At 40.9% G+C, this 19,170-nt stretch overlaps 1 protein-coding gene across 9 annotated transcripts in view; it reads right to left on the bottom strand.

Moving 5' to 3' along the window:
- Window positions 1-924: 924 nt before the first annotated feature.
- The window catches only part of RBM39 (RNA binding motif protein 39), a 31,075-nt gene continuing 12,829 nt past the window's right edge, over window positions 925-19,170 (bottom strand). For 4 of the 9 annotated variants that reach the window (XM_063349802.1, XM_063349808.1, XM_063349807.1 and 1 more), the window contains 13 exons: window positions 17,419-17,484; window positions 17,258-17,311; window positions 16,201-16,318; window positions 15,417-15,569; window positions 14,719-14,856; window positions 13,174-13,239; window positions 12,059-12,263; window positions 11,791-11,868; window positions 6,346-6,378; window positions 5,090-5,165; window positions 4,817-4,922; window positions 2,017-2,095; window positions 925-1,920 (listed from right to left, as the gene is read on the bottom strand). In XM_063349802.1, coding sequence (XP_063205872.1) covers window positions 1,820-1,920; window positions 2,017-2,095; window positions 4,817-4,922; window positions 5,090-5,165; window positions 6,346-6,378; window positions 11,791-11,868; window positions 12,059-12,263; window positions 13,174-13,239; window positions 14,719-14,856; window positions 15,417-15,569; window positions 16,201-16,318; window positions 17,258-17,311; window positions 17,419-17,484 — 1,273 coding nt within the window. In that variant the 3' untranslated portion in view covers window positions 925-1,819. Of the gene's footprint in view, window positions 1,921-2,016; window positions 2,096-4,816; window positions 4,923-5,089; window positions 5,166-6,345; window positions 6,379-9,986; window positions 10,168-11,790; window positions 11,869-12,058; window positions 12,264-13,173; window positions 13,240-14,718; window positions 14,857-15,416; window positions 15,570-16,200; window positions 16,319-17,257; window positions 17,312-17,418; window positions 17,485-19,170 lie in introns of those variants that run through there. The other 5 variants (XM_063349804.1, XM_063349805.1, XM_063349806.1 and 2 more) reach the window with 5 other exon arrangements.

The following is a 19,170-nucleotide window of genomic DNA, read 5'->3' as shown; positions in this document are numbered from 1 at the left end:
TTACCTGGTAAAGTGCTGTTTCCCCAGCTTTTAAAGGAGAAACGTGAATCTGCCACTAGAAGCCTGCTCTCTGCTGTCACGCAGCTCAGTAACCTGAGAGAAACCGCCGGCGACAGCCCTGTCGGGCAGCACGGCTACTCGGGAACAGCTGCAGTTTTACACCAGCTGGCACCAGTGGATTAATACTGGCAACTAAAAAAAATAAGGTCAAACAAAACTAGAGAGCAGCTTCGCTTGGCTTTCTCCAGCTGTGGCGTGTACTCCCAGGACACTCTCCAGTAGGCTATTCCTAGCTCCTCCCCACATTTGCCCTTGCACAGCCTCGTTGCCCAGTCCATGCCTGCCCGGATTGCTGGACAGCCTCTTGCAGCGCTGCAGCCGGAGCTGCACACACCCTCAACAGCGGCATCGGAGGCCAGGCCATCACCACCTCCTGTCCCAGAGCAGGGGCAGCACCCCTGCCCAGCCCACTGTCACCCCCCCGGGGTGGAACTTCAGTCCAACACAGCTTTTACTAGCCAGCGGTTAAAAATGACGGGGAAGCGGGAAAGGGGTGCGAATGGCCGTCAACTTGGGCAAGTTCCCCACAGAAACCAGCCTAAAAGCCAACATAAATCACTGCCACATCCCCACAATTTACAACCCTTTGTGAGCAAACGGAGGCGGGCAGGGGGGATGTCATCTCCGGAATGAATCTGCTGCAGGCCTGAGAAAGGACAAGAGCTGCCCCCTGCCCGGGCCCGTACAGCAACCCCGGCTGCAGAACACCGAGGGGTCAAAGCAGCAGGAACCCGCGCCCGCGTTTTCTCCTGGAGGAGCCCCGTTCCTAACATCCACCACTCCAAAGCCGCCGTCACCCACCCCCAGTCCAACACAGACTGCTTCGCTCACAGCAGGAGAGCAGAGAAATAAAGATTCATGAAGGCCTTTTTAAGAGAATTTTATTTGAGTGGTTCTTACAAAGATTGTTGCAATATGAAAGTCTTTGATAGAAATATCAAGCTGTCTTGTCAAACACACTGAAGTAACCCAAAAATATATTTCAGAGCTCACAGAGCTTAAAAAGAGCAAAGATTATATGCAACCAGAACAAAACACGTTTCTGTATTTCCTCCCGATTTTCAGACTCGGCTGAAATCCTTCAACTGTGCCACACTGCGTACATAGAAACCTATCCGGAAATGCAGAGATCGTTTTGTTTGGAAACTTAGACACACCTCACACAGTATTTACAAAGAAACTTTTACAGATACATTAATCAAAAGTTACCATCAAGAAATAAAACCCTTCAATCTTTCTATTCTTACCAATTATTCAGCACAAAGCAAGCTGAGTGGCCGTCTAGTCATCTTTCAGTAGCCTGTTGAGTTTTCCATTTATACAAAACACTAAATATGTCCCTTCATAAAGTCTATCTCTGATCTCAACCTTTCGCACATCACCTACATTTAGTGAAATGTAAGATGCAATCGCTGCATTAAAAGAAAGGCTCGTGAAACATTAAAAATGTCTTTATGTCCCATCTGCCTTTTACAGAGAACTTGTTTTCTATGAGCTACTTCTCAGTTCCTACAGATCACCTCAGTAAATGTACAAGAATTACAAGGCAGAACAAGAAGTCAACAGCTTTGTATACAGTGGAAATGCTAGTTAGGGAGAATGAACACACTGCATTTCTGCTTACTTCATTTTATTTTTAAAGGTAGCAGGAAGTGTACACAAAATGACATTAAGTCCTTTCCTTTAGTTTTATCTAAATAAAAGATAACTCAATCTTCCTCCAAAAAATAACTATGTACAAAACTGACTAAATCCATCTTCATCGTCGAACAGGAACCAGTAGCTGGGTTGCAGTCATAGAATCTGGGAAAAGGCTATGGTATGTTGGAAGAGGTACATACGCTGCTGTAATCATTTTACCTAATCAGAAGATTTAAAAAAAATAAAATAAAATCAGTACTTGGTCATTTCTGCAATTTATGAATAAATGCAGGTCTCCACACAAAATCCACTCACCTGCAAACCACCGCCCGTGCAACGCATTTACAGCTGCAATGGCAGCAGCAATTGAAGGACATTTGACGTACACGTTGCCCTGTAATACACAAGCGTTACAGTCCGTGAGAAGCCCGAGAAACGTCCATCGTCACAAGACAGCTCCTCGGCGCGGCCGGGACTGAGGCAAACCTGCCTCGCTGGGTTCCTGCCAGTACCAACCGGTAACGCAGAACGAGCACGAGAGAAACGCAGTGGACAGCTTTTTACTGACGTGCATGACCGTGCTGTCACGGTTATATCTTAGCACGAAACTTTTCTAAATAGGATTCTGCAAAACAGACCAAACGTGAGCTTGATTTGAAATCAACAAGTAACAGATTTCTTACTTGCTCGTGATAACCCTTCAAATTAGTTACCTAATGGCTCCCAATGACAAAGCTCACGTGAGACAACGGCGCAGGGAGTTCAGCCGCGTCTGCTGCAGGCTACCCCATCAACGTCGGCAAATCACCAACTTTAACCACAAATGCTGAACTAGGTACGCCAGGGCAGCCTGCTGTCCAAAGGGATGAAGCATCCCCATCGCCAGGGGCAGGAAGGACGTCCAGCACTTTCAGATGCCTGGTACCATGAAAATTCTCCTACGTGAACTTCAGCAATTGTCTGTGTCTGTCTTCACTTGAGCAAGGACTGAGAAGGGGAAAACCCCACCACGGGAGGGCAGGAAGAGCCCAAGATGATCTCTAGCATGAATGACAGACTAGTCTTTAACTTTGCTGGAGATACCTCAAGTTTTCTACCTGCAAATTAAGCACTAAACCAGCCTAACCTAGAGTACTGCAACGTTCACATTCAACCGCTGCAAGACAGACGGACACCCACAGTGACGTCTATGCATTTTTCTGGCTGCCTGCTTAAAAATAGAATACCACCAGTAATTCTCGAACCAGATCAGATTCTAGCAGAAAGAGGTTGCACAGGCAAAGAACATATTAGGAAGCAGAACCCAGCCTTCCCTTTAGCAGCCTTTGCCAGCCTCTACTGACTCTTCCCACTGGGATTTGGCTCATTCCTCAGGGGGAGACTTGAAGTCAGGGGCTGAAGGTCACAGCACTGAGCAATTAACACACACAGTTCTGTTCCCAGCCTGCCCCGGCACAGGCACCCAAGCTGCTTGTCCTGAAATGAGATACAGCCACGTAAGGCTTTGGTTTTCCTTAACGCATCACAGTGCGGCCTGCTGCGGTCCACGAGACCGTGCGTTCAGTTGGGACTTTTCACCCACAACAAATCCCGTCTTCACGGCTGACTGCCGACAGCCCGTAGCCTGGGAGGTCTGGCTCTCTGGGAAAAAGCCCTACAAAGACAGGGGATGAAACCGCTCAGAAGAGAACGTGACCAGAATCTAAGCCTGCAAAACAGAACAGCACAGTGGGAACTTAGGGTCAAATGCAGGATTTTTAAGTATCAGTGGGTATTTTGTGCCTGGGTCATCGCTGTGCTACCGTGACAAAGTGGATTTCATGTAACCGACAGCTAACGCGTGATACAGTAGCTGTAGGTCTTTTTCTTTTAAATCCACTTGCTAAAGGGAACCAGATTTGCAGCTCTATATCCTCGGACTCTACATGAGGTATGTTGAGGGCTGTTGCATTTTTTGGGGTTTGGAGGTGGCAGTGGTGGTTTTTTGGGGGTCTGTGTTGGGTTTTTTTTTGTTGGTGGTGGTGGTTTTTGTCCATCTGTTGAAGGACACTGTTTTCTCTACAATAGTAATAGCGTAATATACTGTGGGAAAGGTTTCTACCTTCCAGTAGTCCAACACAGCAGCGATGCTGAAGATGACAAAATGGTGTGTTGTTTATGTACTAGACTGCAGTTCATCGCTAATCTAACGTCTCAGTAATCCATGCGAAAGGGTTTCAGGTGACAAGAGTCTTCTGTAGAAGCAGCACAGTGATAACAAAGGTTTGCGAGTGCATTGCCAGGGCAGAACAATCCCATCTAGGCAATACTGACACGAACGGCAGTGCACTATTTGCGATGGAATGGAACACACCAGGACCCTTCCAGGGGCTGATGCTTAGAAATTAATCTGACTATGAGAGCGTTTGAGAACCGCACTTTATTTGGGCTGTGAATTCTATATAAAAGGGGTTCAAGAAGGCCACCTTATCTTTGCAGACCTTCCGCAGTTTATATTCCAAGAGCTACAATACAGGGGAAGAGATAACCAGTCTGGGGATCGCGTAAACAAAGCTAACGTAGAAGAAACACGTTATTAGCCTTTTTAACATTCAGGCTGAGCCCCTCGAACAGGCACTAACCTCTCGTTAAGTCTGCATCAGGAGCCCTTTTTCTCCTCCCTGTTACAGCTCTACGCGCTCCTCCTCCCACTGCAAGACTTTAACATCACTAGTGAACACAAGCGTTTCCAAGCATGGATCAGGCACACATTTCACTGCACATCTCAAGTCTGCTGGAGCAGGGCGTCCTTTGTGCTAAAGCCCGTATTCTCTAGAAACGGAGGAAACCAGAAGTCCCTGGCTTTTGGGAAATGCACAGCTTGACAGAAAAGCCAAATGCCAGAATTAAAGAGGTCACTACTCCTCAGCCTGTATTTCCACAGTAACTTCGGCTGTGGAAATCCGTGAGAGCAGACTGCAGCACCACAGAACTGCTCTCATACCCACACTGGAGTCACACACAATGACTGAGAACAGGAGGGAACCACATACATTCTGCAAAAACTGCAAAGTAACTTCAAGAAATTTAGATTCAGTTTAGGAAAAATTCAGCGTCTCATTGGAACCAGGCATACCTGAGCTGAGTTTTTGTCTACGTAGATGTGGATAACTCCTCCGTGTTTGTTACATTCTTCAATCACATCATCTTTAATTTCAGTATCCCAGCCAGCTTCTTCTTCACTGTAGGGGGTGGAGGAAGAACAGGACAGAGATGGAACTGTTATCACTCAGACAAAATCCATCCCGAAACCCATCAAAAAAAACCTCTGCAACATACTGATTCCTTTCTCAGATGTTGAAGTCACCAACAAATGCCAAACAGAAACAGATAACGATAAATCACTTACGTCTGAGGATTAAACATGTTGGAAAGCTGGAAGCACTGTGTTGCAAGTGGTTGTACAGAAGCAGCTGCAGCCAGAACTGTTGTAATGGAAAAAAAAAAAAAAACCAGTAACAAATCTAAGAACCCGCTATGCATGCCTCCAATTTAAATTACTATTTTCTATCTATTCTTTAAAATCCCAAAATTCATCAATAACAGCAGCAGTTCTAACTCAGCAGATAACTGAAGACAGGAACGCCAAACTTGTAACTAGACACTATCTGTGACAGAGAAATGTTAAATGGATCAATATAGAAAATGGCACAGATGAATTACAGTTGAAGCTGAAAAGCGAGGAGATATCCTTGTACACTGCTTTTGTCAGCCTTTCAATCGGAACATTTAAACACAGATACGTGCACCTTCACATGCGTCTAAAAATTCTGTCTGAGTTGTATGCCAGCAGCACCTTGAATTTTTTTCCTCCTCGCAGAAGCCAAGCAGCAGCTCCGGACGGAGCGGCACCACCCCATCTGACTTCACAGGAAGTGACAGACGTCTTTGAGAATTCTCAAAATGTACTTTAAGTATGCTGAATTATCCTTCCAAAAAATGTATCTGTGCTTTTGTCCCTTGGAAAAGCATAACGTAGGAAATAAATTTGACAACTCAAATATTTTAACTGTAGAATAGATCTGTACTGTTTCCCAGTAACTATGAAATTATTACTTGTCATTTACTGTTGCTCATCAGCACAGCGGATCTTATTAAAGACAAGCACTGCCCTATGGGCCCTTTCCCTAGGCTGTACGCTTCTGTTAATTCAGCTGAAGTAACAGCCGCCTTCTCTCTACGTATGCAGACATTCAGAGGTTACGCAGTCAGAATAAAACTATGACTAATCCAGGGACAGTAATCCCAAATTACTGTCCCCGGAAATGACCCTTCTAGTCCCTACCTCTAAGGCAGGAAAAAAACCCCACACCCACGCACACCTAAACCCACGTGCAAAACCACGAACCCACACGTTTCCTAGGACTGACGTATGGCTAGGGAACGTTACCAATGCCGAGGAAACGCTACAAAGAAAAGGCAAAGTGCTTAACATACATTTTGTTATTTTCAGTCAATAATAATCAATACATAGCGTGATTCCTACAGACACTAAATACAATGTAATTTCTCAGGCCGCTGGCAAACTCTACACCAGAAGCACTTCACTTATGGACATCTGCAACGAAACCTACTGGTGACAAGTTGTATCAAATGCTGGTTTACCTTCATTCTGCTGAGATAGTCTCGTTTGCAAATCTAAAGAAAAATATATAGAAGTTAATTAGTACGCTTGCTAGCATTACTGTATCACTACCTGCCCGCCAGGTTGTTTAGCTTGCATTTTAGTGCTTAAGAGCTTGTTTTTAAGAGTACCTCAACCCGCTCCCACTGTTCCCCTCTATTTGTGCGTAGCTTCACTAATTTCACCTTCTCAGCTGGAATATTCTGTACATCACAGAGATTCCATGACCACAAAGGAAAGCATATTTCAAAGAGAAACAATAGCTTAAAAGGAAAGACACGACCCTGTCCTTTACATCAACATATCGTTTCCACCTGGCCTTTGCTGTGCTTGAACTCTTTGAAAGATGCATTTTGTTCCATGAGAAAATAACAACAGCAATTCTTGCAGGCATTACAAGTTTGGCATCTTTACTAACAGAAAGCATTTAAGCACAGTTACCCAAACGTGGCATTCTGAAAGCAGTTATCAAATTCAATTTCAAGGAGAGTAAGGTGATATTTTACCTGTTATCTTTTCATATAAGTGTCATAATGACAAGTTACTCTGGTATTTTTCAAATTCAAAACATTTTCAAGTGTTCAGAACATTTTAATTTGCCAAGAAAACACTAAATACTTGTTTAATAACGTACGTCTCTCCCAATTTGAAGTAATGGAACAGACAAATGCAGACTTTCTAACCATTTCCAAGTATATGACTCCAAAGCTCAACATCTTTAAACCAACAGAAAACTTCAGAAGACACAAAATGTAAGTATAGGCCTCTTCATTTATGTTCCAATTTAATTCACACAAATACAAGGAGTCCTAATACTGAAGTTAACCACCACCATCATTCACTTGTTTAGAAAGCAGTGAAGTGAGGGACCCCAAGCAAGCTTCCAAACTTACTTGGAAATACCTGCTGTTATCAGGTATTAACATACTTTTCCCCCCTTCTAATAAAATCTCCTCCACAACACCGGGGGACCAACAGGAGTGATTTATTTTTTTTTTTTGCTCCAAGTATTAGGCATTGAGAGCCCCAAAGACAAGTACTCCTCAAGTGACTTCCATAGAAGAACACATACTGGGAACCATATTGAAAAATAAGAGATGGAAGGAGCAAGCTCTGAAGGTTGAGCTGTAACAAGAACTGGCCACGTGTAGCTTGTTTTCTACCTGCACCTGAACACAAGGAAATCCCCAACTCCATAGAGCGGGAAGCATCATCATGGGGAAGACTGTCTCAGCCTGTACTCTCTGGCGAAACCATATGGGTTTGGCCAAATCTGTAACTAAATACCTAGTTAATTACTACCCAAACATTTTGTAAAGAGATGTGTTTAAAAAAAATAATAACCCCCCAAATCTCCTAAGTCACTCTAGTTACATGAGGACAGAGACTTCTCCCTCTGCAATTCTGACACAATTGCACACAGCTGAACTCACACACAGGGCTCTGCAGCCAAATGCTCCTGGCCACCTGCGCACGTGGCAAACACAGATCTCCAGTTCAAATTCTGTCTGGGACCAAGAGTCACATCTCTTCTAAACATACAAAGATCAGCTAACGGTTATCTTGTGGCAACAAGTTTCACAGGCTAATTATATACCACCTCTGAAACATAACCCCTCTGTCCATCCAATCTTTCATCAACCAACTGAATTTTCTTGTTGCTCCTAATTGAAGGATGGTCCTCTCCTCTCACTTCGAAATTCACTCAGAAATTTATTGTCACTCCTCAGTGCCAACTCTTTCTTCCCTACATGCAGTTTTAAATAGTACGTGGCAACTAAAATTAATACATCTGTCAAGTTAAGATCAAAGTAACTTTTTCGGTATGTTCTGTATATATCAACTGCAGGAGTAGCAAGTTTAGCATGACTAAGACAAAAGAGAAATAAATATATAATAATTATAATAATATGCAATATATTACTATATATTATACATAATTATTATAGTTAATATATAATATCAACGCATTTTGTGTCTCAAACCAGAATGAAGTTCCATGTTTATTTTGAAACACAGCTAACTAAATAAACAAAAGCCTGCCAAGCATTCCCCAGTTTTCTAATTACTTGCAACAGAAAAGCAGATCAAAGAGAGCTCCCGGATGGTAACACCTATTTCTCCCTCTATTGCAGCATACGATCTCAATCTTTTGCATAAACAGAGAGTTTGTTCCCAAAAGTAAGGAATGTTTTGTCCCACAAAGCATTAGAACAATGTTCTGTAGCCTCATGCATATTTTAAGTTTCAGATTTTCAGACAGGATTTACCAGAAAGAGAAAGTACACAACTAGAACTGCTTTGCTTCAATTCTTTTTCCTGATGGAATCTTCTCCATAGGAATAACACGTAAGTTCTCAGGTTTCCCATAAAACTAATTCTTTAGCTTCCCTAATTTAGTTTGATTCAACCCATTTTGAACATGGGTAACCAGAACTGTCCACGAACGTGTATGCAGCATCTCGGATGCTCAAGTATGCTACCTCTAGGAACACAGCTGCCCTTTCCGAAATGCATCGCACTGACAGGTCATATTTAGTCGTGGATAAACTGGAGCATTTACATATTTTTCTCCTTTGGCCACCTTTCACTGCTAAACTCCCAGGCTAACTAGAATTTGTTTCAATCCTGACCAGGTGAACAATTATAACACCCCAAGAGTCCCTTATTGACAGCACCTCACTCCTACTCTTGTCCGTTGTTATTCGTGAAAATATTAAACAAGATCAGCCCAACACCTGAACAACAGCTTCAACAACAGCCTCTAACCTTTCCAGCTTTCACCTGAGAAGAAATACCTCTTTCTTTGAGCCAGCTTCTTTACCCATCTTGTACTACCCACTTCTTGAGTTTAATAACTTTCAAACGACACAAGTCAAAAGTTCAGAGAGAAGACTTCTACTACTGCTCCTCTGTCCAGGAAAGTCAGTTTTATCACAAGTCATTAGTCTTTAAATGCTGCTTCTCCGAAAGTATGCTATTTAATAATATTCTCCAGTTTACCCTTCAGTATGACTTCCAAAGGAGAGAAGTGAAGTCAGAGAAACAGGACTGTAAACCAGACAGATCACGTTGTTCTTCCTTTTGAGACATCTTGGGAGTATTTTTTCATTCAACCTCAGCCCCGATTCCTTTTCATTCCCTTCAGGAGTTGGTAAATCTTCACCTATGCTTTCTTGTCTTTTACAAGGTCTAACTCAATCTTACCATTGGCAGGTAATTCTCATTTTACCTATTTCTCAAACTGGAAGTGTTGTTTTATCATCAGTCCTTTTTTTATTCTTCACAGGCTCTGTGCTTATTCCTTACTTCTTTTGAGGCCGTTAATCACCCAGTTCAGCGCAGAGCCTGTTTTTAACAGGACTGTTCCTTCTTTCTGTGCAATACAGATCCAATATAGCATTAGCCATCGGAACTGAAGAACTTTTTACATCCTGCCTGTTCAAACACCCAAGCTGCTTAGACCCGATGACTTTATTGCCTTATTTCTTCAACCACCACTTTTGAAATCAGAAGCCTTAGTTACAGACCTGTTTTATCCTTCCATTTAAACTTGAGCAACTCATGATCCCTCAAGTCAATGGTCATTTCTATTCTCATCCATAACATCTTCATTACTTACCAAATTGAGTTTAAAATAGCATCCCCTCTTCATGACTCAGTGAGTGTTTGATGAAGAAATTTGTCGGATATCACATCCAGGAATATCTGGGCCCCACCATTATTACTAGCAATTCTTCTCCAATCTGTATCAGGGAAGTTAAAGTCTCCCATAATGACATAATTCCTGGTAGTAATTTTCTCTAGCAAGAGTAAAGAGACCTTTAATCCATAACCAAATCTCACTTTGGGGATAGCTCATGACTATGGTAGTAAAAAGCTTTATCTTTTTCCAAAGTTACTTAAGTTGCACACGTCTGCATTATTCCTTTGTACAACACAAGCGGAATAAACAATGCTATTCCTACCACTTCTATTTCTACAGTTACTAAACATGCACATTCTTCAAAAAGCTGTATTCAGCCTTATCATTTATTCCTCCACAGACATGTTTCCTCATACTGATTCCATGCTATCCTGTTCAGCTGTATCAAACGTTTTTTGCCATATTCCTGATTTGTGCAATTTGGATTTCTTTGGCTTGTCTGTTTCAAATACAGGGGTGGGAAAGGATTGGGTTTTTTTCAAATATATTTCTCTCATTTCTCATTGACTACACCTGTTTCCAAGCAAGCTGTCATACCACTTTATCACCTATGTTAAAGGTGATCTAATTTTATTATTGTTTGCCTTTCCTTCTCTTTCTGGACTACAGAGGCTTTTTCCTTACCACTGTGTCTTTTTCATCTTTTTCTTCTCATATTGAGGAAAACACACCTTATTCCACAACCCACATTTTTCTTTCACTAGCAAGTTCCTTTTCCTTACAAGTGTATATCTATAGACAGACCCTATTATATTCTTCTAGCAACTGTCCCCTGTTTCATGTGTATGCTCTTTTCAGAGCCGCACCTGAACTTCAGTAACATGATTCAGGTGTATTTTAAGTCTGAATCACTTCTGTCCCAAACCCTGCTGGGAAACAAAACAATGCCACCTATTCTTTGTTGTTTTCCTGACACTTCTCACACGTTCCAACATCTAGTTATTTGCGACATTCGAGTCTTTTCTACTACTATGACAGTTTCATGCCCTTTGTTCTTGTATTAAGAAAAAATAACATGAAGAAATTCCACTCTGTAAATTCCTGATCTCCTGCAGGAGGTTACTCATTGCTCTAGTTCTGAAGCCCTCTTGAACAGTTTGTTGTTTAGGCCAGCCATGAACTAGCAGCAGCAATTGTATCCTCAGCCTCATTCCCTCTCACAACAAAATGCAGTCTCAGTAACACTTCCAGCATACCCACTTGCAGAACACACGAACTATAGCCAATTCCAAGCAACGCACAAATTCCCCCACGTGTCCTCCTTCACCAGGACATACACTGTATAAACCTAACGTTACCACAGTCTTAGCTGCCATGTCCCCCATAAAGTCCTAACAACCTTCTTGGCAGTTTTTTTCGGAAGGCTCAATCCCCTTCTAGTTATGAGCCTGTCATTTTAACAGCCAACATTGACACGGCAGTAGAACATGCAAGTCCCCATTAGTACCAGGAATAGTAAAGACGAAGGCTTAGCATGAATTAAGTGAACTACAACAAATTTGCCAAAAAAAAAAAAAAAATACAAAGTGAACCACGCCCATCAAAGCTGTCATATACTGTCACTATTTGCTCATGGGTTTGCAAAGTTTTACAGTTTGTAAAACATGCTGCAATCCCTTTGTTCTCATTTTAAAAGATCACGAAATGTAGATAAGTACCTCTTCTCAAAATTATAAAGCATAAATTATTTTTGAAAAATAAATAGGTTATCGTTTCTTACCTGCCACAGCTCCAAATGCCAAAGATCCACTCATCTGAAGAGCCTGCTGTGCAGCTGGGGGAATCTGCAAACCAGTACCTAAAACAGAATATTAACATACCTTGTAGCAAGCACTTTTCACAGTAACAAAAGTATCAGAAACCGTACTGGTGTCGAAAGCTTAAGAATACCACTCCATGCATTTAGCGTAATATTCTGTGGAGCGTATCAATTCAAATTCTGGGAACTTCTGTATTTTTGCACATTTCCTATTAACCATCACACATACCTTCTGCAAGTCTTGCCATCAACTGAAGGCGACCAGTTGTTCCCAAGTCAATTCCAGTCCGTTCCAACTCATCACTGTCCAAAAACGAGCTAGCACTGGAAGCATCAGTGCGCTCAGTTACATGTCCCACCTTCATTGGCCTACCAGCCAGCTCAAATCCATTGAGTTGTTCCAACGCCTTTTTGGCACACTCAGAGTCTGAGAACTGTAGATTAGGAAAATACAAATTCAGTACTACTGCCTACGGGATTCAGCAACGCTTTTACTATACGTAATATCCAGTTACATAAACATGAGAAACACTAAATTTAAGATAACAGTAGCTACAAGCTAACTTAAATGTGGTCTGTATTTTCCATTTAAACTGAATGCACACGAGCCTGGATACTTCTCATAGGTAAATATATATTTCAATATATTATTGTTGAAACTAGAGCATCTAGATATTTCAGATCAACGGAAGTCATGGCTTTGGTTCTCTTTCAACACTTCCCAAGAATGACAGTCACTTCCTTTGTAACCCTGTAACCGCCTCGCATTTACTAATGGATGTTCTGCTTTATGCTGTGTAACATCAAATTAAATATATAAATATTTTGTCAGTGTTAGAACCATCAAATATTAGCTATATAGTTAGTTTGGTTTCCTTTGTTTCCAAGTGCCACAGGCCCCAGCCAAGAAGTATTTTTTCCCTCCATGACAGATTGCCAGGTCGGTCAAGAAACCCAAGTTCACACAGTTATGTATCTGAGGGTAAAAAGGAAACATGTTTTCAAGTGAAGGTTTTAACCTCTAAAATTTTATGTTCCCTAAAAAGCTCAAATTCAATCACTTTCACAGCATCATGAAAATTCCAGTCTGTACTAGTATCTTTGCCTGCAGAACACAGCGCTGCTTTACCAGGTACTGACCACAAAGTATACTGTTCCATTCTAAACACGGGCGCTGTTCAGCCACCATACCCACAGAGAACTGGCAGAAACAAAGAAAAAGGCCATTGTGGCACATCCTGCAACATGACATTTCTAGACTTAAGATTGCCAAGTAAGCTGTACTACTACACGGGAAGGTTACAATCAGAAATTGTCTAAGTACTCTGGCAACTGCAGTCATACCGTAATAAATCCATATCCTTTTGAGCGTCCAGTTTCACTATCCATCATCAGCTGAATGCTTTCAATCTAAAAATAAGAATACAGCTATTGATTAGACATTTTGGAATAAACCACGAGATATCAAAACAAAACCAGAATACAGTCCTGCCAAATATAAATACATGAACGTGAAACCACTTTTATTTCTTTTTTAATTGGTTCCTCATTCCTTCCTCAACTCAATACTAGTGCACCTGCAGCTACATGCGTACTTTGATACTAAAACAGAAGCAAGTAAACATAATGGTGATCTACAATTTATACTTTTGAGTCCAGCTACAGGCAGAGGCTTGGTCCTGATGCGACATTCTAGCAGACAATGAGCATGCAGACATCATCAAATCCAAACTGAAACACTACAGTCACAGCATCTCATATGCTGAGAAACTCCATTTTACAGAGTAAGAAAAGTAGTTTGCATGACTTTGACCAGGGCCTTTAAAGAAGATGCGTATTTTAAATAATTACTGGCATCTATGACCCATAAAATAGTGTCAGCAACACAGAAGTAAGAGGAAGAACTGAGTTTAAGACTGGAGTATATGGAATCAGAAGGAAAAACCTTCGCAGCTCTACATGTAAGCCTCCTGAACTACATCAATCCTACTCCTAGATCTTGAGAGAAAACAAAACAAAACCAGCTGTGTGGATTAAAATTTAATAAATTGCTGCAATTTTCCAGGCTTTTGCACAACAGAATTAAAGGGATACACGTACTGAATCTGAATAAAGCATCTGAAAAGCACTGTTACAGTATGTAGGAGGCAGGTTAATGTCCAAAGATAGTATAACAAGTTTTTTAAGTTTTTTCTCCATTAAGCAGCATATTAAGTATATTACTTTTTCCCTGTGATACCTTAGTTCGCACAGTAGGGCTAACATTTATTACGACTCCGCCAGAAAGCAGATTTGATCTGGTCACTTCCAAAACACTTTCTACAAAAAAAATACTACCATGCTGCAAACTGGGGCATAACGATCAGGAGTGAAAAGGGGCCTGTATCAGAGCTGTACAGGACACACCGCTAGCTCATGGTAGTATAGTTCATGGTACTAACGAGCTAAAACTTAAGCAAAAATCCCCACAAACAGATGAAACTACCACATTCACAGTGAACAGAACTCAGAGCTGATTCTGTGCTTTGTACTTTAACACATTCACAATCGTGGGGGGGAAGGGAGTATTTACAAGCTGCAAAAGCAGGATCTAAGGTAAGAATTTTTGGTTTGTTTTTTTTTTTTGTTTTATAATTTTAGGCACCCACATAAGACCTGCCATTCAAAAATCACTGGACAGTATAACAAATCAAGGTTCTCATTTGTTCTCCAATTCTAACTACGTATCTAAAGCCTCGTGGATGTACAGGCATAGAAGAGTGAGAAAAAGAAACAAAAGTTTTGCAGGTGTGAAGCTAAATTATTTCCAGAAGCTGTGAGTGCTCTACAACTAATTTAAGTTTTTCAGCCAAACGACTGTAACACTACACACCAAATTAAAAAACTTACCCTGCCAAATGGCTCAAAAATCCCCCGAAGCATATCTTCAGTTATGTTGAAGTGTAACGATCCCACATAGAGCCTCATAGGACCAGCACTGCCTTTCTGCAGATTATTTGCCATTGCTGCTGCTCTGTTTTTCTCTGCCTAGGAAAAAAAGAAAAACTCCCCTTCTGTAAGAATTTAATAAAAAACCCTAACATAAGCAGTATACATCTACCAGATTCGCCAAAAAATACAAGCTATCTGTATAAATACAATCTGCACACTATCCATTGGACTTCAACATAAAAATCTATGAAATACGAGAACATGACCAAGTATAGAAACACAGCTTCCCAAAGCCTTCAAACTGAGTAACTTCATGCAGAATTACGTCTTGTATCTAGTAAATTAACATGTTACTTTTTCCATACACCGGACAGCATACATAATACATACTATAATTCTGTAACACTATCACAGTTTCATTACTACTACTTTCTTAACGCTTGTATTTTCAAAACGCATTTGTATCACTTTGAATTGCTTTAATTTGCCCATCAACTATGGGAAACAAGGGTTAATTTCTAATTAGCTTAAATAATCATTCTTGTTAAGGTTTTCCAAATGTTAAATGGTAACCAGATTTTCAAACAGTAAGTTTTCCAGCAAGGTAAGAGAGACACCACTCCACACGAATAAAAATGAGGTTTGCAACTTCTTACCTGTGATGCTTGTACTATGATTGGTACACCCAAGACTCTCTGTCCAGTTAGTCCTATTGCCAGAGGCACTGAACTAACGTCAACAAATTCTACATAAGCAATTCCCTTTGAACGCCTGGAATTTCTATCCGAAATCATTCGCACATCACGAACCTGAAAGGCAAGTACAGAAAAGCTGTTAGAGACAAAGGACGAAAATAATGCAGCCCATTTCTCAGGAGGATATTAATAACCAGACGATTACTCGCCAAGCCAGCGGCTTTGTAATTATGCTGCAAATCTAGAGTAGCATAAAGTTATGTTAACAAACATACCCCAGAGGCAAGCTAGCATTAAAAGCTGCCACTCAGGGTCCAACGTAGTATGCTACAGGAACAGCGGCAATAGAACATTTTCAGCACTGTGATGCTTTAAGCCAGAACCTTAAGAGCTCATGGAACAAATACCGTTTTTCAAAATTAGAACTTAAACTAATTTTTAGATTTCACTGTAACTGGTAGACCTATATGCAAAAGACTGAAACTTCTGAAAAATGAAGTTGTCCGAATCAGAACTGCGTTGCGATGTTATGTATGCATCGCATCACAGGCTGAACAATGAGCTCCTGACAAATAATGTTTTCATGTTCAGAGCGTTTAAGAAGTAGTTGGTCGTCATTCATCCCCCCTTTCACCTGTATAGGAAGCTCCAGAAAGCCACTTGCTTACAATTCCGCAGACTATCAATCCTGTACTAGGGCAGCTGAGGAAGTATTCAGACTCATTTTAACCTCCCTATTAATTACCTTTCCTACTGTAGAAAAAAATTCTTCCAGGTCTCTTGGTCGAATTCTTGCAGCCAGCTGCATGCAGAATACTGTTCGAGCATCCCTCTCTTCAGGGGTAAGATTATCAATAGGTTCTCTGGAAAGACAAAAGTTTGGTTAAAAAAAAAATCAGAATGAAGATAACTCATCTCTGGACAATGCATGAAGCTTTAAATAATCAGTACTTCAAAGTCTGATGGGGAAAAAAATGCCTGCCATATTAAAAAAAGCAGGGTCAAAACCTGAAGAGAATAAATAATAATAATTATTATTATTACTACTACTACTACTACTCCTCCTCCTTTAACATGACAAAACATTCTGTTTCAACTGTAAACATACAATATCATTGGAAAATTGCATTTTAAGTACAGAAGCCCCAACTGAAAAGAGGTGCAATTTTGATGCTATCCAGAACAGGTAACAGGAGCGCTAGGGAGAGTTTACAGTCAAGCTAAATTTTCTCAGTAAGAGTTTGCTAATAATTAAGAAAACAAAGCAAGACTGGTTAAATTTAACTGCATTAACTTAGAAAATAATCTCATTAGCAGCTGTCTAAATCCAACTCCCTTAAATGAGAAGCCTAAGAATGCATAAGCTCCTGGATTTTAAAGGTACCTGGCTTCCCTACAAACAACATCAATACATACTGAATAAGAAAGAAAAAGCATTTGCATAGTACTTTTCCATTCTACATTTAAGATTATTAAGTAAGATTCAGCAGAAAAGTTAGCTAATTTAAATCACAATTAACAGGAAAAAAGATGGAGAAACACAATCATTGAGAAACACAAAAAGCAAAGCAAGACTTGTTTTGCAGGTTGACATTATTTACGGTTGAACACTGTCATTGGGGGAGGGAGAGCAACGTATTTTCACTGCTCTCCTCTCATGGGCTTTCTGAATGAACGCCAGCATTACTTGTCAGTATAAACTGGAGACGAAGTAGTGATGCATTATTTCACCATCGATTTTCCAACTTCAACTGGACAAAAAACCCCACACAAAACAACCCCAAACGTGTAAAAATTCCTACCTAACAGGGCTCTTGTCTTTTCTGAAGGGACTTTTGCTTCTGGAGCGTCGTCTGCTATAAGGAGAGATCAACAAGATTATAAGAAAACCTTCAAATATACCAGTTTGATTTAAAAAAGAAACTATTAATGATGCAATTACAAGTAGAGAAAACTCAGAAACCTTAATTTGATGCTGTGAGGCAGACCGATCTTCCCTCTGATGGCACTGTTGAATTTTGGACCAGAACTACAACAAAAGCAAAGACAGACGTTACTCACCAGATTACTGAATTCAAGATTTCCTGTCTGTAACTCACATTATTATATTGCAAGTGCTCACCCACCCTTGCACCTGAACTTGTAAGTTTTTTCCATTAGCAGCACCCACAGCATGCATAAGCTACATGCAGCACTCCAAACCGTAAGGCACAGAATATGCTCCCTCATCAGTTTCATCTGCATCGCAAAATCCCAGAATACGCAGACTCCAAGGAAGAACTGAATCATGAGCCAGCCAGACATGGAACACTTGTATGTGGAAAATTCTGAGCTACAGTTACCGTTGTAATCTTCTTTACATGTTTTTTTTTTTTGTCCACATGCATATTCTACCTACTGATCACAGCAAAGCAGTCATGGCCTGTAACCCAGCCTCAGAGTTTTGAGCAAAGTGGTGCTGGCAGGACTATTTGCTCAAGTGTAACATTTTAAAACCGAAAGTCTCATGAAATTTAAGGTGCAAGTGCAAACCAAAGTAGCTCCCTGCAGGCATCTGCAAGGGACACATTCACTAATGTGGCCTCAGCCCTAGCTTAAATGCAGCTTCTAGAGTTCTTAATGGACATCAAAACACAGAGCCATTTAAAGCCAGCAGTTAACCTTATATAGATATGTCACCACAGAAGGAATCTAATCTCTTGGCTGAATCTAATTTTAGCTCGCCAGGCTTCGCAGAGGCTGTAAGAACAAATGGCAATTTGCCCATTGCTTCCATGGTAAGGACAGTCCTCTTGCTAGTTATTGTGGCACAGGGTAACAGATTGTGATGTGAATAGTAAGATTCATCCTATCACGTTCTCCCTGAACTTGATCTCCTTGTAGATAACAAGGCAAAGAACAACACCTGTTAACGTTCTTCCTGTATATCCACCGAACGGCAGAGACACTGCTGCACAGACTGAATGCTAGGGGGTTTGTCCTTCCATCTGCACAGAACTGATTCTTTCTGCTGTGGCTATAAATTGATGCAAAAATGCCCTGAAACACACTGCAGTCTGAAGACATTAAGTAGTCTTTCACTAAATCATTTAGCCAACCAATTTGACTGATAAACATCTTCTTGCTACCCAGTGGAACAGTAATGCTTAAACACAGCATCCACAACAAGGAGGAGGATGCCCATTTTTAAACATGTCATGATACAGGTGGAAATAGCGGGCCAAGATCCAAAACAGTGCTGGCCAGGTTAAAGCACTGGAAAAATGGCCCTGTGAACACTGAAAAAAAAAAAAGAAAGAAAACATTTAGAAACTACTTATTAAGAGAAATAAGACATAAAAACCAGGCACACGTTGAGATGACATCACTACTGATCAACACAGACTTTTTTCTGCCTAGGATCAATTACTCCATTTCCTACTCAAGTTCAGACAAGAGACCACTCAGAGCGTCCATTCAGGTTCTCCAATGTCTATGACACATACTGCAAAAAGATGCATCTGGAAATGTTGGTAGTAATTCCAGAGGCTGACTTCTTATCAGAGATGGGATTACCTTGCATCTTCACACCTCCAGATGTAGAACATGATGTTCTCCATTTCAATCCCAATGCAGCAAGATAAACCAATTACAGTGACTCCAGAACATTAACACGCAGACCAACTGAATGATGGTCCATAATAAAGACCACACATTTTTAAGGAAACAGTGAAAG

Source organism: Chroicocephalus ridibundus, chromosome 12 (genome assembly GCF_963924245.1).
Source record: "Chroicocephalus ridibundus chromosome 12, bChrRid1.1, whole genome shotgun sequence".
NCBI classification, from domain to species: Eukaryota; Metazoa; Chordata; class Aves; order Charadriiformes; family Laridae; genus Chroicocephalus; species Chroicocephalus ridibundus.
Note: the sequence above shows the minus strand (reverse complement) of the source record. Positions and strands in the feature narration are given on the sequence as shown.